This window comes from Meles meles, chromosome 21 (assembly GCF_922984935.1).
Source record: "Meles meles chromosome 21, mMelMel3.1 paternal haplotype, whole genome shotgun sequence".
NCBI lineage: Eukaryota > Metazoa > Chordata > Mammalia > Carnivora > Mustelidae > Meles > Meles meles.
This window is the reverse complement of record NC_060086.1, coordinates 16,923,060-16,949,401: the sequence shown is the minus strand read 5'-3', so window position 1 is coordinate 16,949,401 and position 26,342 is coordinate 16,923,060. Positions and strand designations below refer to the sequence as shown.

At 45.0% G+C, this 26,342-nt stretch overlaps 1 protein-coding gene across 3 annotated transcripts; it reads left to right on the top strand.

The window, feature by feature from the left end:
- On the top strand, nucleotides 1-26,137 carry LOC123933491 (transport and Golgi organization protein 1 homolog). Of its 3 annotated transcripts, XM_045992718.1 has the most exons (14): nucleotides 1-456; nucleotides 3,984-4,005; nucleotides 5,741-5,829; nucleotides 6,054-6,137; nucleotides 7,116-7,179; nucleotides 7,345-7,483; nucleotides 9,909-10,010; nucleotides 17,446-17,506; nucleotides 17,730-17,797; nucleotides 17,921-18,015; nucleotides 19,011-19,075; nucleotides 22,726-22,879; nucleotides 23,454-23,536; nucleotides 25,971-26,137. In XM_045992718.1, the coding sequence occupies exons 1-14, from the start codon at nucleotides 313-315 to the stop codon at nucleotides 25,989-25,991; spliced, it is 1,191 nt and encodes a 396-aa protein (XP_045848674.1). In that variant the 5' UTR covers nucleotides 1-312; the 3' UTR covers nucleotides 25,992-26,137. The 3 variants fall into 3 exon arrangements, with proteins under 3 accessions (XP_045848674.1, XP_045848675.1, XP_045848676.1); XM_045992719.1 differs by lacking the exon at nucleotides 23,454-23,536; XM_045992720.1 differs by lacking the exons at nucleotides 22,726-22,879; nucleotides 23,454-23,536.
- The last annotated feature ends 205 nt before the right edge of the window (nucleotides 26,138-26,342 follow it).

The window sequence follows — 26,342 nt, the reverse complement described above, 5'->3', positions numbered from 1 at the left end:
TATTAGATTTTGCCTACAGCTTCAGTGTGTTATAATGTATATGTGATCACAACATCTTTTCAAAGAATACTGTTTGTTGATATTGGACATAGGTAAGCAACAAGGAAGCCATCACCATGGTAAGATGATAAACACACTCATCACTGCCAAAAGTTTGCCCCAGCTCCTTGGAAATCCCTCTGTGTTCCTTCTCCTCTAGGAGGAGACAGTTGAGAGGTATGCTTACCTCCTGGAGGCTGGTTGAGGGTTTGTACAGTTGATTCTTTGTGACAGATACACAGTAAATGTCTTTGAGATTCCTCATTGTCTCAAATGGTATTTCAGCTTGTCCTTTCCTTGCCTGACCATTTCCTTCTTGGCCCTCATGAGATTGAAGTTCTGTGGAAGCTTCTCATTTTAACTGCCTCCTTGGGAACCTGTGCCTTTCTCATTTACCTCTGGAGAACCGTCCTTGCTGTAAGTATATTAATATACCTTCTGTACTTTCATTCATAAATAAGCAGAAAATTTTATAGTCACTGAACATTTTTTTATTTTTTTATAAACATATAATGTATTTTTATCCCCAGGGGTACAGGTCTGTGAATCGCCAGGTTTACACACTTCAAAGCACTCACCATAGCACATACCCTCCCCAATGACCATAACCCCACCCCCCTAGTCCCTGGACATTTCTATGTCCATTCAGTACTACAAATTTCCCTCTAATATGTCAATTTTGATTATCACCAGATTGATGTAGTTTTAAATTTCTATTGAAGTGACTTCTTGATCCATATGTTCTTCTTTTTTTTTTAAGTTCAAGAATAATTGGCAAACAGTATAATATGAGTTTCAGGTGTACAACATGACTCAGCAATTCTGAACATTTCTCAGTGCTCATGCCAGAAGTGAACTCTTCTTCCCCTTCACCTCTTTCACCCTTCCCTCTACCCAACTGTCCTCCCACCCATGTCTTCTTTAGAAGTGTGCTGGTGAATCTCCATTTTTGGTCATTCCCAGTTATCTTTCTGTTCTCGATCTCTCGTTTGACTCATCTGTGGTCTGAGAACATAGTTCCTGTGGTTTTGATTCCTTTGGTGGTTCATATGTGTTGTATGGCCCGGAATATGGGCTCTCTCGGTGACTGTTCCATGTGAGCTTGAGAAGAATGTCTATACCTGGTTGTTGAATGAAGTATTCTGCCGATGTTAGTGGATGCAGTGGATGGGTGATGCCGGTCAGTTCACCTGCGTTCTCATGGAACTTCTGTATCTCTGGGTCTGTCAATGACTGATAAGAGGGTTTTGAATTCTCCAGCTGTAGGAATGGATTCATCTGTTCCCACCAGCAATATTTTCCGTTTCTGCTTCATGTGCTCTGATACTCTGTTGTTGATGCATGCACATTACAAATTGCTGTGTCTTTTTGGAGAAGTGACCCCTTCCTCATTGAAATAATGCCCGTCATTATTCCTGGCGGCTTTCCTTACTCTGTGGTGTGTTTTGAAGGATCATTTCACTGGCCACAGGTTTCTAGCTCGATGTTCCTTTAAACACTATAAACATTTCATCATTCTTGATGGCATGGTTTCTGGAAAGAAGTGTGATGTTCTTATCCTTCTTCCTCTGGAGTAAGGTGTTACTACTGCTCCCCTCTCCCCCTTCCCCCACCCACTCCCAACCCCTGCTCCAGATTTCCAGAACTGTTTCTTTGTCTCTAATGATCTGTAGCTGAATATTCTAGATTAGGCAACATCGGTGTTTTTTGTTCATTGTTTGTGTGTGTGTTTTGGTATTTATCCTCTTCCAATGTTTTCATTTCCTGGATCTTGATTTGGTAACTCCATTAATTTTGGACAATGCTCTGTCATTCCTGTTACATGTGTGTTACACATTTTGTAATGAACTACCAATCTTGGATTTTCTGTGCTGTCTTTGTCATTTTTGTCTCTGTGTTTCTCTTTTGGAAGTTTCTACTGGACATTCTTTACTGTTAATGATTCTTTCCTCTGGTTTGTTTTGAGCCTCTTCAAAAGGCCAGCATAAGCACTCTTGATTTCTGTAATGGTGTTGTTGTCTGGAATCATATTACAGCCTTAGAGTTTCACATCTCTGCCCACATTTACCATCTCGTCTTCCTCTTGTGCACTTTTCCCTTAGACCCAGTATCATACATCGAAGAGACTTTAAAGTCCAGCCTGCTCTCCCCATCACTTCTGCCACAGGAAGTGTGATTCTCGTGCTTGCTGTCATGGTTTTTACCTGCAGTATGCCTTGTTGGGTTGTGTTGAAATCCAGATACTGTGTCCTGGTAAAGGAAGTGAGGTAAGTGGGAGTTAGGGTGAGGTTTTCTGCGCCTCTGGCTCGGGGTTAGACTGAGGTCCTCGCCGGTGAGACAGGGAGGAGGTGGCACTGGAGTGATTTCCCTCAGCTCTGTGGCTTAGTCTTTGGGAAACCCCCAGTTAGACTCTGGAGACATGGTTTCACTTGAGGGCAGACCCTTCTAAGAAGAAAGAGCTCTTTTGAGGTTCTTTCTACATGGGACTATTCCCCCTCTCCCTGCCAATGGAGAAAACTTCCCTTCAAAGAGAAAAGAAAAATATTATGTATTTGGTGTAGCCATCTACTTTCCACTTGCCCTGCCCGTGGGGCTGGTGACATGGGCCAGGGGAGCTCAGAGGTTCCTAACCAACATGGGAAATTAAAGGAACAACCATGGCTTTCTGATTGCCCTCCCCTGATGTACTCTCCCCAACAACATACTATGACTGGTTTTTTTGATAGCATGGTGATACTCCAATATCCTGGCAAGATTTGGAGATTGGCCCCAAACTCTCATCATCCTGTGAAGTTTTAGAATGAGGAAATATGTTAATGGTGTCAAAATGAGGTCTTGCCTCGATGTTATTGAGCTATAATAACATCAGGGTGACTCGAATCTGAATTGCCTGACTCCCCTTTTTGAAAACATCAGCTGTCATTTCTGTTGTGGCTTACGCTTCATCTCTCGTCATGGGCCACTCTTTTTCTCATCCTATGGCTTTTACTTCTTTTTGATGACACCGCGTTTGAAACAGTCTGGGAAACTTCATAGCACCTGATGGGCTGTGACTGTGTGTGAATTCAGCGAACAGCCAACTCTTTTTACGGTTTCAGGAAAGCTTTGTAGAGAAGGAAAGAGGCATATCCTTGACAAAGCCTTTGCTCCCTTGCCTGCCTGCCTGCCTTCCTTCTTTCCTCCTTCCTTCCATTTTCTTTCTTTCAGGATTTTAAAAAAGTTGCAGGTTTTGTACTTCAGTGCAGATACTGGGTTGCAAAAAATTGAGGGAAATATGCTAAGTGAAATAAGTCCACTGGAGGAAGTCAGTTATCACGTGGTTTCACTTATTTGTGGAATATAAGGAATAGCGTAGAGAATATTTGGAGAAGGAAGGGAAAATGATTTGGCGGGGGGGATTCAGAGGGAGAGATGAACCATGAGAGACTATGGACTCTGGGAAGCAAACTTAGGGTTTCAGAGGAGAGGGGTGGGAGGAGCCTGGTGATGGGTATTAAGGAGGGTACGTATTTCATGGAGTACTGGGTGTTATACGCAAACAGGGCATCCTGGAACACTACATAAAAAACTAAAGACAGCCTTTGTGGTGACTAACATAAATAAAACTAGGGAAATGATGAATTAATGGATTTTTTTCAATGTCTGCATGATCCCTTGTCAAAATTGAATAGGTTGAACATTCATTGACTACAATGTGAATGGAATTAGGGGTCAAAAATAAGCTAAACACACGTGTGCTCTTTATCAGAAATGGATTGTGAACAATGATGATGTAATCAGGAAGTTCTAAGTTTGTCTTCTTTTTTAATCCTGTGAATTTATTCTGGTAGGCACAGTGATTATTGTAATACCTTTAATTACAATTGCGGTATTTATCTGAACTATAGATTTTTACTGGTAATATGTTTTGACATCCAGCTTATCTTTGTTTCTTCCTCTCTTAGATAAAGCCTCGACAATATGAAGGTAAGATTTTCGGCTTCAGTTTCTTTACCAAAAATTCTCAGTATCGGTGTTTGATGTGGGCATAATTTGATGAGGGATAAATATGGTGACTTCTGATGTCACACTGACTTGTTATGTCTTGAAAATGGTTCTCTTCCCCATGTGGAGTCTAAGTGACAGTTTGGAGGGAGTTGCCATCTCTAAGAGACCAGGACGAGGAACACCTGGTGGGACTAGGGAGAATACAAGGTGTAATTTTGCAGAGAGATGTTTAGGAGGCAAGTGAGGATCACAGTCTGAAATCTGGAGTGAGTACTTCACCATGAGCTGGCTCTTGGTGAAATGTCAAGAGGAGAAAACTCTCTGAGTCTAGCAAACACGCTACACTTAGAGAAGGAGGCAGATATTTCCATGCAGGGCGTGTGTCACAGGAGAGGATTAAATGGTGGTTTTGAGTCTGAAGTGGAGGGAGCCTTTCCTGCCAGGGGAGAATGAATGGAATAGAGCCTGTGCCAGCGGGGATAATGGATAGTGCCTGGGGCACCTAGATTGTGGTGATTCCGTGGTGCTGGCTGTTGACGGCCTGGGTGGCCGACTGGCTCTTAGGAAACTTTCGAATGTCGTTGTTCATCGCTGTGAGTGCGGCAGTGCTGCTGGTGAGAAGAGAGGTCTCAGAGCAGGAGAGCGATCACAGTGGGCCAGAATAGAAGTTTGCACTTTGAGGAAAGATGATAGAATTATTTTTTAAGACATTCTGTTTATTCATTTGACAGAAAGTGAGAGAGAGAGAGAGCGCGCGCACAAGCAGCGGAGTGGCAGGCAGACAGAGAGGGAGAATTGGGCTCCCCGCTGAGCAGAGAGTTGGATGTGGGATGCGATCCCAGGACCCGGTGTCCTGACCCCAGCAGAGGGCAGACCCTTAACCAACTGAGCCACCCAGGTGCCCCAAGATGAGAGAATCAATTGGCTCTTAGAGGAGTCTGTGTTCTAGACCTTACATGTGTTATGCAGCTGTGATCAGGCTCCTCTTGAGTGTTGTTTTCCTGTAAGGGTAGAGGGTAACATTCTCCTGTTGTGATGAAAAAAGCTTGTCTTCTCGGGTGTGTGCATTATCCAGGCCCTCCAGAGACTCTGTGTAATGTGGAGATTGTTACCCAAGTGTGTTTATAGCAGAGATCTTGTCCTCCAGAGCCCCCAGCCTGGGGTTCATGAAAGGCGATCTGTGAGCAGCAGAAATTCTCTGAAGGCATGCGAGTTGTCACTCACCTGACATCTTGAGTTTTCCTTGTGTGGAATTCCAAGTAGGACCTGGAAGTGGACGTGGCACTGAGCAGGACCAAAAGATAGATTTGCTCATTTTGGGTTGTGTGCAGGGACCTGATTTTGTATCTGAATTATTGGAGGAGAGAGATGTTCGTTGATAGGATGCTCGATTTTTCTGTCACAGCTCTGGCAATGACATGAGCATTTGCAGGGATTGGATTTTCCAAAAATGGTGCTTACAGATAGAGAAAAATGAGAAGACATTCGATTGCCTTTCTCTATGTTTGAAAAACATTTTAAGTAGGAATCTCACTGATATAGAAAGTCTTAGGTTTCAAATGCTGCTACAACTTGCTTTCTTGAGGCACACTGGGAATGCTAGCAAGTTAGTGACACCCAAGTGTCAGAGAATGCTCTCTGGTGCTAACACAGTGGGTTTATTCAATGTCACTGTTTTTGCTAATTATCTTAAAATTCTTTTTTCTCCTTTCAGTTACTTTAGACCAAATAAAGAAGAAGATTGATGACTTTAAAAAGGAAAACAGGGACCTTGAAAAAAAAATAGCGTGTTGGGAGGAGAAGGTATGTGTGCCCTTTCAAATATTTTTTGTGATTTCATTTTGGTTACTTCCCCCTCTGGTAGTTCATTCTATTAATCTATTTTGTGCGATCCAGAAGCGGTCCTTGAGTAAGAGAAGCTTCACAAATGTAGCGCACTGCCTCTGTCTTTGTGAAAGGAGTCACAAAGATAGATTTCTCCAACATGCTATTTTGGAATTCTGATTCCTTTTTCATATGTTTTATAGGTCAGGAAAGCAAAAGAAGCAAAGAAGCAATCAGAAACTAAGAGAGAACATAAGCTTTCCCTTGCTGAAGTACATAAATTGAAAGTAAGAATCCTTTCTTTGCCTGAATTGTGTTCTAAAAACAGAAGTAAAGGTAATGAAATATTATTATTATTATTATTATTTATTATTATTATTATTATTAATTTCTAAGATTGATTGCTTTGAGAGAAGGATAGAGTGAGGGGAGGGGGTCTGAAGGAGAGAGAGACAGAATGCTAAGCAGACACTGTGCTGAGTGTGTCGCCTGATGCAGGAATCAATCCCATGGCCCTGAGATCAGGACTTGAGGCAAACGGAAGCAGGAGTCAGACACTCCACAGACTGGGCCACCCAGGTGCAACCCAGGTGTCCAAAGCAATGAATCATTGCTACTCATTCAATAGATATATATATATATTTCAATATATTTTCTTGAAGGAGAACATCAAAAAGGTGGAAGAGATTAATGAACATTTGAAGGACAGGCTTCAGTGTAAACAGGCTCTCTTTCAAGCTGAGAGAGAAAAGAATATCCAGAATGTGGATGTGGTAAGAGTTAGGTGTTAGTTGTCCTATAATGTGGCTTGGGAGGCTTTTCGTTTATTGGGTGAGGTGAGTGCAGCGTGCTCCTGTGCTGTTTACGCAGTAGAGCGTGGGCGTCCAGGAACTGCAACTCCTACAGAGCAGTGAGCTGTGATTTCACTTACGACCACCCCGATGAGGTTTGCTATTTCAAGGTCTAGGAAGTATGGTTTATTTCACAGCTGGGTCCTCATCACATCATTTAGCGCTGCCCTCCAAGTTATGTAGAAAATCCCACAAAATACATGAGCGATGAAGGGCGATAGCAAGCCCAATTGTATAGTAGAAGATTATTTTATATCTGTTCCACTAAGAAAGCCATTTGTGTGTTTTTTGACATGAACTAGTTTCCTTACTTTCTCCTTATTCCATTTATGCCTCAAGGGCTTTCTTTGTTGCCCTCCATGAGCCTGTCCTGTTAGGTGCCCTCATATGTCTTTTCTCAAATCTGTTTTAAAGGCCCAAGATGAATTGGGGGATCAAGAGCTGAGAGCCTTGACATCCAAAAACCACGAACTGAAAGGTATGTTGTTTTGGGGGAAGAAATCTCCATATGGTGACCATGAGTTTGCCTCGGGCAGGGAAAGATGCCTTCCTGCCTTCACAGTCTTGCCCTTCTCCTTTCCTCATCAAAACCAAGTTCTCAGGTCATGGCACAAACACACAAAAGCAAACTCATCCTTTACAGAAAGTAAAAAGTTCCTGGAAGGCCGGTGTAATGCCCTGAGTTCTCAGAAAACAGCTAAAGAAGCAGAACTTATCCTGCTAAAGAAGAAATTGGATGTGGTGGTGGAATTCTCTGAAAGACGAAAACTGACTGCAGAAGAGTAAGCTACTGCTGTGTTGTCCCAGATACCATTGTATGAATTTACGTGGCGGCAAGTCTAGAGAACTGTATTTGGATCTTCTGTAATTGGATCTTAGAGTACTTTTGCCAAATGCGTGCTGTAGAATTGTGCCTGCCCTTCCGATCTTGATTTGTGTAACCTGCATTTTCCTTTCTGTTCTAACGACTTGCCCCACGTTGTTGTGTGATTCGTTGGAGTAGAAGGGGAAAGGTACCAACATTAATCACATTGATACCTGGATCCCCTCTGGGTCAGTCTGCATTGTCTTTTCAGTTTCACTCTCATCATGTGCTCTTACCACTCCTGCATCAGGTCCATTTCTTGTTCAGCATGAGACTTGGGTCCAGAATGTGGAGAGAAAAATGGAATTCTCTTCCTGCAGAAACAGGGAAAGTTTCTTTGTGGAAAGTGGGCTGGGCCTCCAATAATACTGGGTCCCTTCATCTGGTGTACAACTGAGATCATTCACTCAAGGCGAATCCCTAAGAAGGCCAGCGTATTCCCTGTCCACCTGATTTTCTCTTTCTTCTTTTTTTAAAAGAGATTTTATTTATCTATTTGACAGAGAGAGGCACTGCAAGAGAGAGAACACAAGCAGGGGGAGTGGGAGAGGGAGAAGCAGGCTTCCTGCCGAACAGGGAGTCCAGTGTTGGGCTCTATTGCAGGACCCTGGGATCATGACCTGAACCAAATACTTTTAAGCATATACTTAATGACTGAGCCATCTTGGTGCCCCTCCACATGATTTTCTAGGTGTAACTCTCCCGGATCCCAACCAAAGCCTGCAGTTTCACTAAGTCTCATCTTTGCTGGCTGGACTGGAACTTCACTTGTTGCATTCCAACCTGTCACCAAAAGGTTACTTGTTCATTTACTGTGTATTCACTCGCCTGTTCCAGAATTCACTGATGTGTCCTGGGGAGATTGGCTCCCACTTCCAGGCTTTCTTTCTCCTGTGCTTCCTTCTTCTCCATCTGGTTCTCGTGTTTCTTCATGTGCTCTTCAGAAATTGGGTGCATTCACTACAAGTTCGCTCTCTTATCCAGTGTTTCCTTTTGTTTCTCAGGAAATCAGGATGTTGGAGTCCCTCATTCATGTTGAAATTCCCTGTCTTCCCTGCAGACTCAGGTTTTTGTTATTCCTTCCGACTCCAGGGATGGGGGTCGCTCTCTTTCACAGGCACCTGGGTTGTGTTCATTGGTAGGTTCTTCTTGGGGCAGGTCCAGTGTCCTGACCACCTTTCTCTCTTCAACACCACATCCCTCAGCCACACATTGACTGCCGCTCCAGAAGACATTTGCTGAAGGGTAGTTGAGAGACCAGAAGCAGATGCTCATGTCCTTCTCTTTCTAGAGCTTTTGTCTGTTTCTGAGTCTTTCTGCATGAGATTCTTGACAAGTGTCCAGTTGAAACCTGTGTATCAACACCATGAACAAAAGAGTCAAGGGCGGCACAGCAAACCAACCTTTCTAAGCATTGCTGTTTGCTGCCTTCGCCATCCATGAACTTGGTCTTGTTCAAGAAGATTGACTCGGGGCACCTGGGTGGCTCAGTAGGTTAGAGCCTCTGCTTTCATCTCAGGTCATGGTCCCAGGGTCCTGGGATCCATCCCTGCTTTGGGTTCTCTGCTCAGCGGGGAGCCTGCTTCCCCTCTGTCCCTGATTGCCTCTCTGCCTACTTGTGATCTCTCTCTGTCAAATAAATAAATAAAATCTGTAAAAAAAAAAAAAAGAAGAAGAAGGTTGTCTCAATGGAGCTGACAGTTTTGCATCTGAAGTATGTTCCCTGTGTATGTGACAGTTCACATGGATTATTAGAGGACATATTTTCGGCACTAAGATTGGCCTTTTCCTACACGAGGATCTTTCATGTGGGGCCAGGGGTTGTACTTCTAAAGCCTAGAGATGTGTGGGAGTGAGTTTCCATGCCAGTGAAGCCATATTCTGGAAGGTTCCTTGGGCTGACTGACTGTGTGGGGCCCAGCCTTTGTCTGAGGATCAGGGCTCCCCACGGAGGTGAGACTAATGCTGGGGCCCGTGCTTCATCCTAATGAGTGTAGCTTGTCAGGCTTGGCTTTTCACTTTGAATTGAAATGAGCCTTCACCATCTCAAACCAAAGACATACTCCAAGAAGGCACAAAGTGCAATGTTATTTGATGACATGGTGAGTGAATTAAAGTAGAGAAGTATAAAGACAGCCCCGATTGCATGGAGCTTGGCCAGCAACCAGAGTTCGGTTTTTCTTTAACCCTAAATGGGGCCTTCATTCATTTCCCTGTTGTGTTGTCAATCTGTGCTTTTAGTGGAGACATTCCAACATAGGCCAACAAGTGTGCTGGGAGGATAAATGGCAGAAATTCAGGACCTTGGCTACTGGACAATGTATATACCTTTCCCATCTTAGGAAACTAGAAGAGACACTTTATGAACTGAATGCAGCCAAGAATGAGCTGTCAGCGGCCGATGAAAATCTGAAAGTAGCCAAAGAAGAAATAGACAAGTACAGGTAAGTTCAGACACTACATATAGTGGCTCCTGAAAAACCTGTTCCTTTGTTTTTGTTTTGTTTTTTTAATTTTTAAATTTTTTTATAAACAGATAATGTATTATTAGCCCCCAGGGGCACAGGTCTGTGGATCGCCAGGCTTACTCACATCACAGCACTCACCATAGCACATACGCTCCCCAATGTCCATATCCCACCAACCTCTCCCTACACCCCTCCCCCCGGCAACTCTCAGTTTGTTTTGTGACATTAAGAGTCTCTTATGATTTGTCTCCCTCCTTATCCCTTCTTGTTTCATTTATTCTTTTCCTACCCCCCAAACCCCGAATGTTGCATCTCCACTTCCTCATATCAGGGAGATCATATGATAGTTGTCTTTCTCCCATCGACTTATTTCGCTAACCATAATACTCTCTAGTTCCATCCACATCGTCACAAATGGCAAGGTTCATTTCTTTTGATGGCTTCATAGTATCCCGAGATATATATATATGTATATATATATATCTCACATCTTTTTTATCCATTCATCTGTTGATGGACATCTCGGTTCTTTCCATAGTTTGGTTATTGTGGACATTGCTGCTATAAACATTGGGGTGCACGTGCCCCTTCAGATCACTATGTTTGTATCATTAGGGTAAATACCCGGTAGTGCAATTGCTGGGTCATAGGGTCGCTCTATTTTCAGCTTTTTGAGGAACCTCCATGCTGTTTTTCAGAGTGGTTGCACCAGCTTGCATTCCCACCAACAGTGTAGGAGGGTTCCCCTTTCTCCACATCCTCGCCAGCATCTGCCATTTCCTGACTTGTTAATTTTAGCCATTCTGCCTGGTGTGAGGGGGTATCTCATTGTGGTTTTGATTTGTATTTCCCTGATGCTGAGTGATGTGGACCTGTTTTTCATGTGTCTGCTAGCCATCTGGATGTCTTTGCAGAAATGTCTGTTCATGTCCTCTGCCCATTTCTTGGTTGCATTATCTGTTCTTTGGGTGTTGAGTTTGCTAAACTCTTTATAGATTTTGGATACTAGCCCTTTATCTGATATGTCGTTTGCAAATATCTACTCCCATTCTGTCAGTTGTCTTTTGGCTTTGTTAACTGTTTCCTTTGATGTGCAAAAGCTTTTGATCTTGATGAAGTTCCAACAGTTCATTTTTGCCCTTGCTTTCCTTGCCTTTGGCAATGTTTCTAGGAAAAATTGCTGTGGTTGAGGTCGAAGAGGTTGCTGCCTGTACTCTCTAGGATTTTGATGGATTCCTTTCTCACACTGAGGTCCTTCATCCATTTTGTCAGTTTTCATGTGTGGTGTAAGGAAGTGGTCCAGTTTCATTTTTCTGCATGTGGCTGTCCAATTTTCCCAACACCATTTGTTGAAGAGGCTGTCTTTTTTCCATTGGACATTCTTTCCTGCTTTGTCAAAGACTAGTTGACCATAGAGTTGAGGGTCTATTTCTGGGCTCTCTCTTCTTTTTCATTGATCCAGGTGTCTGTTTTTGTGCCAGAACCATGGTATCTTGATGATGACAGCTTTGTAGTAGAGCTTGAATTCCAGAATTGTGATGCCACCAACTGGCTTTCTTTTTCAATATTCCTTTGGCTATTCGAAGTCTTTTCTGGTTCCATATAAATTTTTTTAAAAGTAATTATATATAATCAAGTTGTTATCAGTTATTGATAGATGTATGTTTCAGTAATAGTGTACTTTTTTAAGATTTTATTTATTTATTTGACAGCGAGCTCATAAGTAGACAGGCAGGCGGGAGGGGGCAGGCTCCCTGCTGAGCAGAGAGCCCGACGTGGGGCTGGATCCCTGGACCCTGGGGTCATGACCCAAGCCGAAAGCAGAGGCTTTAACCCACTGAGCCACCCAGGCACCCCTCCATATAAATTTTAAGATTATTTATTCCATTTCTTTGATAAAAATGGATGGTATTTTGATAAGGATTGCATTAAATGTGTAGATTGCTTTACTTAGCAGACATTTTCACAGTATTTGTTTTTCTCATCCATGAGCATGGAACATTTTTCCGTTTCTTTGTGTCTTCCTCAATTTCTTTCATGAGTACTTTAGAGTTTTCCTAGTATACTTTCTTTGCTTCTTTGCTTAGGTGTATTGCTAGGTATCTTATGGTTTGGGTGCAATTGTAAATGGGATTGACTCCTTAATTTCTCGTCCTTCTGTCTTGTTGTTGTGTAAAGAAATGCAACTGATTTATGTGCATCGATTTTATATCCTGACACTTTACTGAATTCCTGTACAAGTTCTAGAAGATTTGGAGTGGAGTCTTTTGGGGTTTCCACATATAGTATCATATCATCTGCAATGAGTGAGACTTTCACTTCTATTTTGCCGATTTGGATGCGTTTCATTTCTTTTTGTTGTCTGATTGTGAGACTAGGACTTCTAGTACTATGTTGAATAGCAGTGGTGATAACAGACATTGCTGCCGTGTTCCTGACCTTAGCGGAAAAGCTCTCAGTTTTTCTCCATTCAGAATGATATTTGCGGTGGGTTTTCATAGATGGGTTTGATAATATTGAGGTATGTGCCCTCTATCCCGACACTTTGAAGTGTTTTGATCAGGAAGGGATGCTGTACTTTGTCAAATGCTTTTCCAGCATCTATTGAGAGTATCATGTGGTTCTTGTTCTTTCTTTTCTTAATGTATTGGATCACATTAATTGATTTGCGGATGCTGAACCACCTTGCAGCCCTGGAATAAATCCCACTTGGTGGTGGTGAATAATCGTTTTAATATACTGTTGGATCCTATTGGCTAGTATTTTGGTGAGAATTTTCGCATCTGTGTTGATCAAGGATATTGGTCTCTAATTCTGTTTTTTGCTGGGATCCTTGTCTGGTTTGGGGATCAAGGTGATGCCTCATAAAACGAGTTTGGAAAATTTCCTACCATTTCAGTTTTTTGGAACAGTTTCAGGAGAATAGGAATTAATTCTTCTTTAAATGTTTGATAAAATTCCCCTGGGAAGCCATCTGGCCCTGGGCTTTTGTTTGGGGATTTTTGATGACTGTTTCAATCTCTGTACTGGTTATGGGTCTGTTCGGGTTTTCTATTTCTTCCTGGCTCAGTTGTGGTAGTTTATATTGTCTCTAACAGTGCACCCATTTCTTCCAGATTGTCAAATTTGTTGGCGCACAGTTGCTCATAATATATTCTTATAATTGTTTGTATTTCTTTGGTGTTGGTTGTGATCTCTCCTCTTTCATTCGTGATTTTATTAATTTGGGTCCTTTCTCTTTTCCTTTTGATAGGTCTGTCCAGGGGTTTATCAACCTTATTAATTTGTTCAGAGAACCAGCTCCTAGTTTCATTGTTCTATTGTTTTTGTGGTTTGTATTTCATTGATTTCTGCTCTGATCTTTATGATTTCTCTTCTCCTGCTGGATTTAGGCTTTCTTTGTTGTTCTTTCTCCAGCTCCTTTAGGTGTAGGGTTAGGTTGTGTATTTGCACTAGAGAAGAATGTGTATTGTTGCTTTGGGATGGAATGTTCTGAATACATCTGTGATGTCCTTCTGGTCCAGGGTGTCATGTAAGGCCTTTATTTCCTTGTTGATCTTTTGCTTGGATGAGCTGTCCATTTCAGTGAGGGGAGTGTTAAAGTCCCCTACTATTATTGTATTATTGTCAATGTGTTTCTTTGATTTTGTTATTAATTGGTTTATATAGTTGGCTACTCCCACATTAGGGGCATAGATATTTAAATTGTTACATCTTCTTGTTGGAAAGACCCTCTGAGTATGATATAGTGTCCTTCTTCATCTCTTATTAAGTCTTTGGCTTATTAAGTCTTATTAAGTCTTTGGCTTAAAATCTAATTGATCTGATGTAAGGATTGCCACCCCAGCTCTCTTCTGATGTCCATTAGCATGGTACATTGTTTTCCACACCCTCACTTTAAATCTGGAGGTGTCTTTGGGTCTAAAATGAGTTTCTTGTAGGCAGCATATTGATGGGTTTTGTTTTTTTATCCATTCTCATACCCTGTGTCTTTTGATTAGGGCACTTAGTCCATTAACGTTCAGGGTAACTATTGAGACATATTAATTTAGTGCCATTGTATTGCCTGTAAGATGACTGTTACTGTATATTGTCTCTGTTCCTTTGTGATGTACAACTTTTAGGCTCTCTCTTTGCTTAGAGGACTCCCTTCATTATTTCTTGTAGAGCTGGTTTGGTGTTTGCAAATTCTTTCCGTTTTTGTTTGTCCTGGAAGCTTTTTATCTCTCCTTCTATTTTCAGTGATAGCCTAGCTGGATATAGTATTCTTGGCTGCATATTTTTCTCATTTAGTTCTCTGAATATATCACGCCAGTCCTTTCTGGTCTGCCAGGTCTCTGTGGATAAGTCTGCTGCCAATCTAATGTTTTTGCCATTGTATGTTACAGACTTCTTGTCCCCTGGTGCTGTCAGGATTTTCTTTGTCACTAAGACTTGTAAATTTTACTATTAGATGACGGGGTGTGGACCTATTCTTATTGATTTTGAGAGGGGTTCTCTTCACCTCCTGGATTTTGATGCTTGTTCCCTTTGCCATATCAGGTAAGTTATCTGCAATAATTCTCTCCAATATACCTTCTGCTCTGCTCTCTCTTTCTTCTTCTTCTGGAATCCCAATTAGTCTAATGTTTCATCTTATGGTATCACATATCTCTCAAATTCTCCCCTTGTGGTCCCATAGTTGTTTGTCTCTCTTTTGCTCAGCCTCTTTATTCTCTGTCATTTGGTCTTCTATATCACTAATTCTTTCTTCTGCCTCATTTATCCTAGCAGTAAGAGCCTCCATTTTTGACTGCACCTCTTTAATAGCTTTTTTGATTTCAACATGGTTCAATTGTAGTTTTTTTATTTCTCGAGAAAGGGCTTTTATTTCTCTGGACAGGGTTTCCTTAATATCTCCCATGCCTTGTTCGAGCCTAGCTAGAACCTTGAGAATCATCATTCTGAATTCTAGATCTGACATATTACCAATGTCCGTATTGATTAGGTCCCTCGCCTTCAGTACTGCCTCTTGTTCTTTTTTATGTGTGTGAGTTTTTCCACCTTCTCATTTTGTCCAGATAAGAATATATGAAGGAGCAAATAAAATACTAAAAGTGTGGCAAAGACCCCAGGAAAATGTGCTTTAACCAAATCAGAAGAGACCCCATATCATGGGGGGGGGGGGCGAGAAAGGGGGTAAAAAGAAGTTCAGGAAAAAAAATTTAGAAAGAAAACAAATAAGGAAAAAATATAAAAAAGAAAAAATATATATACATATTAGACTGGTGACTAGAACAGGGTCACTCACTTAATTTTGGGTGTATTTTGGTCTCTTAGAAGAAATTACCTCCCAATATTTTAAAGAATGAAAAACATATGTAAGGGTAAACACAATGAAGAGATGAAATATGACTATTAAGATGATAAAAAATTAATTTCTAAAAAAGGAGTTGATAGATAAGTTGGCTTGGAGAATAAAGAAAAGAAAGTGGAAAGAATTTGCTCAGGCTGGAGACTAGAACAAGACCGGTGGTAGATTTAGGGTGTATTTTGATCCATTAGAAGAAGTTGTACCCAAAATTTTCTAGAAGGAAAACCCTATGTGTATACAAAAACTGAAGTTAGATACAAAGAAGGATAAAATATGATAATAATAATGAAGGTTCAATAAATATTTTTTAAATGAAAAGTAAATTTTTAAGATAAACTAGTTTTCAGAAGCTATAAGAGGAAAGGGTAAACGTTTAAAAAATTAGCAGAAGAAAAAAAATTAAATAAAAAAAATAACTTTGCAAGACTAAAGTATCTTGGGGAGAAAGCCATGAATTCCGTGCTTTGCTTTCTCCTCCTCTGCAATTCCACTGTTCTCCTTAGTAAGTGAAGTCGGTCTTGCCTGGATTTCTTGTTGATCTTCTGGGGCAGGGGCCTGTAGTAGTGATTCTTAGGTGTCTTTTCCCAGGCGGAATTGCACTGCCCTTTCCAGGGGCCAGGCTAAGTAATCTGCTCCGGTTCGCTTTCAGGAGGTTTTGTTCTCTGAAAACTTTCCGTAGAGTTCCGGAAGACAGGAATGAAAATGGCGGCCTCCCAATCTATGGGCTGGAGGAGCTGAGAGCTCAGGGCCCCACTCCCCAGTGCACCCTCAGCACTCAACCACTCCCGTCTTCCTGGCCTCTGGCTGCGCTATGAGCTCACCCAGCCTGTGACCAAGCATCTCTGTCTCTGGCACACAGCTCCACCTGGAGTCTCCGAACCCCTTAGATCCCTGAGCTCTTCCGGGGGCGTCTTCCCGGATCTTATGGGGACCCCACTCACAGAGCAGAAGCCTGTGCCATGCATGGATTACGGTTCAAGGTAACCCCAATTTGAGAGCTCACTCCTCGGCTCTGTCTCTGTAGCCAGCTTTCCCACTCTAATACCTGTGAGTTCTGCGACACTAAGACACCGCCGATCCTTCTTTGACCCTGCGGGACCTGGGGCCATGCTGTCCCCGCGTGGGCTTCACCCCGGATTAGCCTCTGGAGCGATGTCCCTCAGTGGAGCAGACTTTTAAAAGTCCTGATTTTGTGCTCCGTTACTCTGCCGCTTGCTGGGAGCCGGCCCCTCCCCCCGGGGTCTATCCTCCCATCGCTTTGAATTCACTTCTCCGTGGGTCCTACCTTTCAGAAAGCGGTCAATTTTCTGTTTCTAGAATTGTTGCTCTTCTTCTCTTCAATCTCCTGTTGGATTTGTAGGTGTTCAGAATGGTTTGATAAGCTATCTAGCTCATCCCCTGCTACCTGATGTCATCTCAGCCTGCTACTTCTCCACCATCTTAACTCCTCCCATCCCTTGGATTTTTAATCTTTGTACATTTTGAGGACTCAATTAAGTAATATACCCCAAAATTCAGAGGATGTATCCAGAAAGAATTAACAGACACAGAAAGATAAGGCACAAAACAATTATGTGACTAAACACGTCCTGATCCCCAGTGTTGGCCTGACTCTGTGGAAACTGGCTCCACTGCAGTGTCCTTGGGGTGGTATCTTGAGGAAAGCAGTTTGTCCTCGGATGAGTCCTAGCCATAAACACGGTAGTGCCATCTGATGGCGCTGGTCTTTGCAACCCTGGGAACCATGGCGAGGACAGAGTTAAAGGAGAATAGAGCTTCATGACCAAAGACACTTGTCATCTGATAACTGAGGGAAAGATTGAAAACAGGTAAAGAAATTATGTCAATTCTGAACCTGCAGGCAAAGAAAAACGATTAAGGAAAGGCTGTAACAATAGCTTTGATCCTACTGTCCAGTGATAGTCCGCTGAAAGTGTTTCCTGTGTCAGGATCCATTGTATGAGGGGACAGATCAGAGGAGGATGGCCACGTGGGCAGATGATTGAAAATCACACCCAGTGTTGGGTTTTGTCTGATGCAAACAATTGTCCCTCACAGACAACAAGTGGAAGAAATGCAAGATCAGCTGCAGGAGTCCAAGCTCACCTTCAATCACAAGGTAACCTGAGTTGTGTCCGACACACTGACCCCTTGGCGCCCCCTGCAGGTGATGGTAGTGGTCCTTCGAGCCCTGAACATGGGCTTTGGGTGTGTTGGCTTTTTTCAGATCGCAGTTCAGGAGAGGAATGCTCTGGCTAACTGGCTAAGTGTTTTCTTTTTCCTCATCTTCGTTTGGGGCACAGTCGGGCACAACTGAATGTGGGTGTGTTTTTCTCCCACAGATGAAGGCTCGATATTGGGAAACAAGGATGATGCAGCAGAGCAGGGAGAACGCCTACCTGAAATACAGGTGTGAGAGTTTGACGTGCGTTTTTACGGGTGTTTGCAGAGGTGACGGCTCTGCTGTTTAGTGCCTAGGAGAGGACGTGGTGTTGTAATTCTTAGAGATGTCCTTTCTTTTTCTGTGTTCAAGACTATGCATGATGGAAAGGGAGATGATGTCTGGGGGATCCATGAGGCGTGAACCGATGCCGGGAAGGCCTATGTTGCAGAAGCCTGTGTGGCAAGGTAGGGAGCACGACATGAAATGCAGCAGTCTGATTTCTGCTGTGAAACCACACGGTGTCCTTCCCGTTGCTGTGGGTGATCGCTGTGTGTCCTGGAGAGAATCACAAGCCTGAAGGTTGTCTGAAGGGGTGACAAGAGGGTGCTTTCCTTATATGCCCCCCGGCAGCAGGACACTAGCCCCTGTGACAGGTGGAGCTCACGCCACTCCACACCTTCCCATCTGCTACCTCCTTTGGAAGAGCTGAGCCTGAGAAGGTGGGAGCTGAGCGCCCTTCCCACCTTGACTCAGTGGTCAAGACTTGGCCAAAAAAAAAAAAAAAAAAAAAAAAAGACTATTTGAAAAAGGGCAATTATTAACTCGTTATGGAGGTTCCTATATTTTTGTTTTATTTGTAATCTATAAAACCATATTCAGCAATGAAACATATTTTACTCCTCTCACGTTATTGGTGCAATGCCATAGCTTTATTGCTCAATCTGCCTATGTTTTCTTTGTTCGTGACTATACAAATGTCAAAGTCTGTTTCTTCCCTGAAATGTTTATTTGTTGGCCAGGCACACATGCTAGGTCTCATCTGCAGGATGGACAAATGAACCATCCACCTGTGGCCTGAGAAGAGAACGTGGGCCGTTCATGTTGGGGTTTGGGGATGGCACCCACACAAGGATATTCTCACTTAGATGTTTAGTCTATGAAGAAAAAGTGATCTTGCCTGATGTGTGTTGAGCACCCCAATTTTAGTGTTGATTTCCAGCCAGTTGTTCCCCTACCTGTCCACACGTGATGGTTTACTTACGGAAACCCTGGAACCAGGGCCCTGGAGTGTCTCCCACAAGAGTCAAGTGACTGGTGTCTCTCTTCGCAAAGGAGTCACTTGAGTCACAGGTGAAACCCTCTGATAAGGGACCCAAGTGTGAGAAAGAGTGCAAGATGGGGGAGGAAGGCATGGAGGGCATGCAAACCACAATAAACCTCTGACCTTTGTCTGATCCAGCACCTAGACTTGTTCCCAGGATGAACAGCTGCACCAGCCCTCAACGGGACCCATTGATGGCTACGGTAAGTGCCGTGGGCGTTTTTAGTTGTGTCCGTTTCTGAAAAGGATTGCAGTGTGGACAGTTCCCTGTCCTGGCCTTGTGGCTGTTGTGTGTGTCCTGCGATCATCCCTTTCACAGTGCACGCTGTTCACCCAGGAGCCTCCGGGCTGCTCCGTTAGAGATCTGCAATTTCGTGCTTCCTCCCAAAGCTGTAGATGCTTAGAGGCACGTGATGGTAGGATGCTCACCTCATGCATGTGTGTGTGTGCGAGTGTATAAATGACTCGAGGAGGATGACATCTCACTCCACAGTGAAGCTGGCTAGTCCGGCTGACTCCTTGCTGTTTGTTTTCCTGAGGGAGCAGGAGCATTTTTGGTTTTCGGGTCAGGATTAACCTGGGAGGATGTCTGCAGAGGTCCTCACAGATGGAAAATGGGAAAAGCCAAGACTGCCTCACACTTGGGCCACATGCTTTGGGCAGCTTGAGTGTTAGTGGAGAAGGTGAGCTGTGACCTCCTGTGCGTCCCATCTGTGTGGGTGAAGATGTGAGCTGGAATCCCTCCAGTTGGCCCCTGGGTGAGATGATGGTGAACTCTGGAAGTTCCAGGTGTGTCGTAGAAAACGCGCCCTGGAGCAGCGGCCCCAAAGAGGGAATCCCGGTGACTCCCCGCAGGCCCCACACCTCACATGTGTTTCAGTTGTGCTCCCGTGAGCGGGTGCTGATGGGGTCTGGTGGCTGTGCCAGCTCATAGCGTCTCTCCCGACCCATCCTGGGAGCATTGCATGTGCTCTCCAGACACATCGGTTTGCATTTGGGGATGTCAAATCAGCCCGTTAGTGGTTCTCAGCACCAAGGACTATACATTTGCTCTGTGCCTGAGCTAAGGAGGCCCGAATGTCGGGGATGCGGATCATAGAGCTGGTCTCGCTCACTCGTAGGGTCGTGCTTCTCTCAGAAAGTTCTCTTCCAGGCCTCTGCAGGACTCCGGACACTCCTATCTCCTCAGCGGTGTCTGTAGCCATGGACAGCCCTTGTGCAGCATAGCACACCTCCTTGTCAGGGAGGGAAGCAGAGCTGGTCAGGGGGTTGCTGGTGGGCTGCCGCTTGACCCACGAGTGACTGCGCTTCCAGGCGTGGACACCAGCCTTCCCATGGCCTCTCATTGTGTCTGTTCTCAATGTACAGAGGAGATTATGTGCTTGCCGTGATGGGGGAAGTGTGGTCCTAGCCATAGATACTGGCCTGTCCTGAATGCAGATTTTTTTCCCACTATTTTTAAATTTCTTTTCAGCGTAACAGTATTCATTGCTTTTGCACCACACCCTGTGCTCCATCCAATACATGCCCTCCCTATTACCCACCACCTCGTTCCCCAACCTCCCACCCCCCGCCCATTCAAAACCCTCAGGTTGTTTTTCAGACTCCATACTCTCTCATGGTTCATCTCCCCTTCCAATTTCCCTCAACTCCCTCTCCTTTCCATCTCCCCATGTCCTCCATGTTATTTGTTATGCTGCACAAATAAGTGAAACCATATGATACTTGACTCTCTCTGTTTGACTTATTGCACTCAGCATAATCTCTTCCAGTACCGTCCATGTTGATACAAAAGTTGGGTATTCATCCTTCGTGATGGAGGCATAATACTCCATCGTGTATATGGACCACATCTTCCTTATCCATTCATCCATTGAAGGGCATCTTGGTTCTTTCCACAGTTTGGCGACCGTGGCCATTGCTGCTATAAACATTGGGGTACAGATGGCCCTTCTTTTCACTACATCTGTATCTTTGGGGTAAATACCCATTAGTGTAATTGCAGGGTCATAGGGAAGCTCCATTTTTAATTTCTTGAGGAATCTCCACACTGTTCTCCAAAGTGGCTGCACCAACATGCATTCCCACCAACAGTGTAAGAGGGTTCCCCTTTCTCCACATCCTCTCCAACACACGTTGTTTCCTGTCTTGCTAATTTTGGCCACTGAATGGAGTTTTTTCCTGAGTTGATTATCCTTGGCAGCAGACTCCTTGTCTCTGTCGAGGTGCAGACCTATATTAACATGTGGTGACAGTAGTTTTCTCCATGGCATCTGTTCACCCCAGTTTCTAGGGGAGACACAGGGGACGGGTAGCCATTCTGGCACCTATGCTACTGTCTTGGAACGTGGTGGTGGGGAAGATGCGTGTGCGTGTGTGTGCACCCCTGCCTGCCCACAGCGCACACCGGGGAAGTAACTGGGGGAGAAGGACCCCTCCCTCCACAGTGAAGTCCTCTGGCCGGCCTGACTCCCTTTAGGTTACGTTCAGGTGCACTGGTGTTGTGCTCATGCTGGGGATAGATGGGTCTGGTAATCCTCACAAAAGGAAACTGGGGAAAACTCTCTGTGCATTTTATACTGTCTCCTTTGCAGTCTGGAATGTTCTCAGGGCATGTTTCATGAGTCATCCCCATTTTACTTCTGCTGGAAAACGTGCCATGCAGAACTAGCCCAATTATCACCCTTTATACAAGTATTTTGAAGTGTCAAAGCTCTCAGGTGCACTGTCGTAATCACACATTGGCTCACACGTTCTGAAGGGGACGTCAGTGATTACCTGTGTGACCAGTGCCTCCCAGCTCTTCAACTGGGCTTCAGGAGCAGGTCATTTGGTCCTAAGTTAGTGTGAGAGCTGATTTCTTTTCTCATCACATGTGTGGAGTTTTCCATCGGGAAGCATACACCCTTTTGTGAATTCTCTTATATGGCCTTACCATCTTCATTTCCCATGGACAAAATTACACTGGAACTCAGTAGGTTGAAATTTCCAAATGACTGTCTTTTAAGGCAAACTCAGGGGGCGCCTGTGTGGCTCAGTGGGTTAAAGCCTCTGCCTTAGGCTCAGGTCACGATCCTAGGTCCTGGAATCAAGCCCCACACCAGACTCTCTGCTTAGTGGAGAGCCTGCTTCCCTTCCTCCCTCTTTCTGCCTCTCTGCCTGCTTGTGATCTCTGTCTGTCAAATAAATAAAATCTTAAAAAAGGAAAAAGGAAAAACACAGGTGCTAAGTGTACATAAGGGTTTTTGGTATCATGGTCCTCAGAAGACACTTTTCCAGTGCCCCTGTCAGACCACAAGGCCCCAAGGTATTTGTGGCCATGGACAGAAACTGTAGAGAGTAGAGGACCCCTTTGTCAGGAGGCAAGGCAGCGTGGAGACAGTCAGGGACTTACCAGCAAACGATTCCCCTCAAGTGGCTCGGAAACTTTGTGGAGAAAGGGCATTTAGTTTTGTCACATGCTCTCTATTCTGACCAAAACAAAATCTTCTCCGGTGGCTGAGGAGGAAAGAGGAAGTGTTGTCCTGGGTGTTGATGCCTCCGTGTCTGGAATGTGCTGCTTTACTAGTTTGCAATGATCCTTTTTCAACTGTAAGACACTAACTACTTCTTGATGGGCAGACATGGGCAGTGATGTTTGGTGACAGGCTTTTCCTGTAACAGCCATTGCCCTCTCCCCCCTCATTGTACTGGCACCAGCTGGGAGGGGCATGAACGTTTTCTACACGATGCAGCTCTCCTGGAAGTGGCATTGGAGAAGGAGCCGGGTGCTGAGAGCTCTTTGTTTTGGTTCCTTTTCTTGTGTTGCAACTTTTGTCTGTTTTACTAAAATATTTTCTTGTCTGTTCTGCAGGTCAGTAGAGGTGTGAGAGTGTTTCCTCATTGCCCAGGGCCCCTCCGTATGCCCTACCACATGGGGCAGAATGTACCAGGCTTCCCTCCTCCTCATCCACCTCCGCAGTGGTGGGCATGGGGGCCTCAGCCACACCTCGTTCCTCCACCACATGGTGAGATGATCTGAACTGACGTGAGTCGTAAAGCTTATTCATAGTTGAACCCCTTCTGTCGGTGGAGAGGATGGAGAGGTGGTACCACAAGGCATTGCAGTGCAATGATAAGCCCGAGTGAGGACATGGTAACATTCCTCCACTTTGGGTGGACGTCCATCTCATGGACTGTCTGGTTCACCATACAGAACCGGGCAGCAGGTGTCTGCCGTGGAGAAGAAAAGTGACATTTCACAGAGGACAGACATAGAAGCATTGCCCAGGTGCACTACACAGGCATGATGTTTTGGGCTCTGGGCTGGATGAAGCACAACCTTCACATCACTCTCACGTGTGGAGGCCCCAGTTGTTTAGCATTATAGATTAGTTCTGGAAACATCTGTCCCTTGGCAGAGTGGTCATATCCGCGATGGTGAGGGACAGTTCTCTCCTTCCACAGGGGTCAGGGGAGTCCTGTGAGAAACACGAAGGACACGCCAGAGGGAGAGAGGAGAATAGGTTGGGGCCGGGGGAGAGGGTTGGCTTGAATCCTGTGTGGTCATCGCCAGTCTGAATCCACCTCCACCCCTTTTAGGGCTTCCTTCCCTTTCAGAAGCCTGTGGTGCTCAAGGGGACAATAGCAGCCCTGTGCCCAAGGAGGTCCCAGAGAAGATCCAAGTAAATACTGGGGTGTTTTCAGTTATACCCGTTTCTGGAGTCCTGTTCCTCTCTGGGCAGCACAGTGTCCTGACCTGTGTCTGTTGGGTATCTCCTGAGGTCCACGTGTGGTGTCGTTTCCTGTTCAAAGGGACAAGTCTTTGTGGGGAGCTTACAGGTGTCTCTGTTTCCAGATCATCACCCTGAGGTTGTGTTGGTGGAGCAAAGGCATCGTTTGTGCTCAGGGCTTGACATTCAAGGGGAAACCGGGCTGGGGACGCAGCAATATTCTGAAGTTCCTCAGGACACACGTGCGTGTTCCTAGCTGTTTGCACGCACTGAGCAGTGGGCAAGTGCCTTTGTTGGGAAGGAAGTGTCTCCGTTGCACAATGGCAGACATCTGTCTCTTACATCGTGCACATCCAGCATCCGCATATGTCGTTCTGGGAGGGATGAAACACCTCTCACTTCAATTGCAGCGTGTAGAGTTTGAGCTGTCATTTCCTTAGTTGTGTAAACCCCTTTCACAGGGCTGTGGTCCCTTCATTGATCATTAGTGTAGGGGTCTGCCCTTGTCCTGTGCAGTCTGGAAACTTGTGGGAAATGTCTTGTCTAGTCTGGGAGGCGAGAACGAGAAACAGTGGCCGATGCTGGTGGCTGGTGTGGAGGGTTCGTTGGAATGTTGCTCAGTCACTTCCAGGGGGAGAAGCTTCTGTCTTTTCTATGGCGTGTGTCAGATACGGATGCTGGAGCGTCCTCCACAAGAACCAGCGGTGCTGCCCACAGGCCTCTCATGTCATGACGGAGTGAAGGCTGCTATGGACATGGCAACTTTAATCCAGTTGTTCTGTAGATAGAATTGATGGACCTTGTCTTCCAGTCACACTGAGGGGGTTGTCAGGTCCCTTGTGGTGACAGAGAGCTGCCCTTCTCTGATAGCTGGGCACAGCAGGTGTGCATGCGCAGATGGTACAGAGACGACACTCTGTGCTCTGGGAGGGATGAGGCCTGCTCTTAATGTGAGGAATTGAGGGTGTGTGTCTGAGCGAAGGGAGGGACACACTGATGAAAGGACATAGACGGTGCGTTCTGTATAAGGGAAGAACTAGAGATGTGTCCAGAAGGAAGGGAGGGAGCCCCGAGTCACACAGAAACAGGAGGTTGTGGGTGCCAAGAAGCCTGGAGGTGCTCAGGGAGAGCCTGGGCTTCTCTCAGGGAGGGTGAGGATGTTCCCGGCAGGCCAGCAGCTTGAGAGTGAGTGTGAGGACACCAGGCGGTCCACACCAACTGCTGCATGTGTTCACTCACACAGTGTGGATCACGCCGTTATTTGTCTCAGAATGTCGTTTTTGCCATGAAGCCATTCACTCAAGGGTCTGTGAAGAGCATTGTTTCCCTGAATTTCTGAAGGCTCTGAACCATGTTAAAGACTCGTGGAGATTTGGGAAATTTAACATGGTCTTTGGGGATTCTTGCCTGGCTGACTTTATGTCCCCCATTGAGAACACGTGAAGACAGGACCGAGAACCGGTGAAGGGTGGCTGCCCTCCCCTTAGCCTGAGACAGAGTGTTAGTGGGGGAGTCCTTGTTGACCAGGAGCCGCTCTAGCTGGAGCCCTGTCACCAGGTCTCTGCATCTTCCTGCAGCCGTGCACCTTCCCCGGCCGTGCACCTTCCCCGGGACTTCAGTCCCAGTGTCCTGCGGATTTGCCTGTGTTCCTGATTTCTCAGCCCAAATACCAGCTCTCAGTGGGGCTTTCTCTGGGCCTCAGCCTTTTTTAAATTTGTGATAGAGCATACTGGATTCTGAGGTCAGTAGAGCAGTAGGAGTTGAAGTACGTAAAGAACCTGCAGGGGCCCCTGGGCGGCTCAGTCGGTTAAGCAGCAGAATCTTGATTCCTGCTCAGGTCATGATCTCGAGCTTCTGAGATTGAGCCCCAAGTCGGGCTCGGTGCTGAGTGTGGCGCCTGTCTGGGATTCTCTCTCTCTCTCACCTTCTTTCCCTTCCCTCTTCGCTCACAAGTTTGTTCTTTCGCAGTCTCTGTCTCAAAAAGAAAAAATAAATAATTGGCAAAGTGTCTGGGCTCTGACCATTCACTGTTCTCACGTTTAAAGGAAAATAGCTCCATGCCGATGAGTGTCAAAATATGTTCATTTAAGTCCACAAAATACACTAAGAGTGTAACACCTCACCCAGGTAGTGGCAATTCTCATTTCAAAGTCAAGGCAAAGAGCCCCCTTTTTCTATTAAATGTAAAAGATAGTTAAGAGAATGGGTACAATCACAGAATTATATGTGAGATGTAAAGACAGTTACTGTCTATTATGAATAGACTCGCAGAGGCGGCCACACACTCAAGTGTTGCTCCAAGGCCTCAGATACACTATGGGAGGCAGAGAGCATTTGGGAAAACAGAAGGTCCCATTGTCCTAACCCAAATCCTTTTGTCTTACAGGCTAATCACTTTGTAATCTGAAGACTTCCTTGACCTCCAACAACCAGGCTCCAATGAGTTTATATTTAGTAAAGATATGAATGCTTTCTGCCTGGTGGTCTGAATGCTTTCCCTGCCCATCCTGTCCCCTGTGCTTTGTCTCTCCTGGTATCCCCCCAATAAACCATTCACAGTTCTGTCTCTGTGTCAGCGTCTGCCTTCAGGAGGACCAAAGTCCCTCTCCTTCGAGTGCACAGGGTGAAGCCTTCAGACACAGATAACACCCTGGCAGCCGTGGGGTGATGGAGGATAGAGCAAGATTACCCTTCATGGTACCTCTACTGCAAGAGACCCCAGGAATCCTTCTGGGGAGGTGCCCAGCTTGAATTTAGA

Bases quoted from the DNA above. Each gene is read 5' to 3' on its own strand.
- LOC123933491 (XM_045992718.1), top strand. From the start codon at position 313: ATGGTATTTCAGCTTGTCCTTTCCTTGCCTGACCATTTCCTTCTTGGC. The intron at 7,484-9,908 runs GTAAGCTACTGC...TTCCCATCTTAG, and splicing joins CGAAAACTGACTGCAGAAGA to GAAACTAGAAGAGACACTTT. The intron at 23,537-25,970 runs GTAAATACTGGG...TTTGTCTTACAG, and splicing joins AGGTCCCAGAGAAGATCCAA to GCTAATCACTTTGTAATCTG.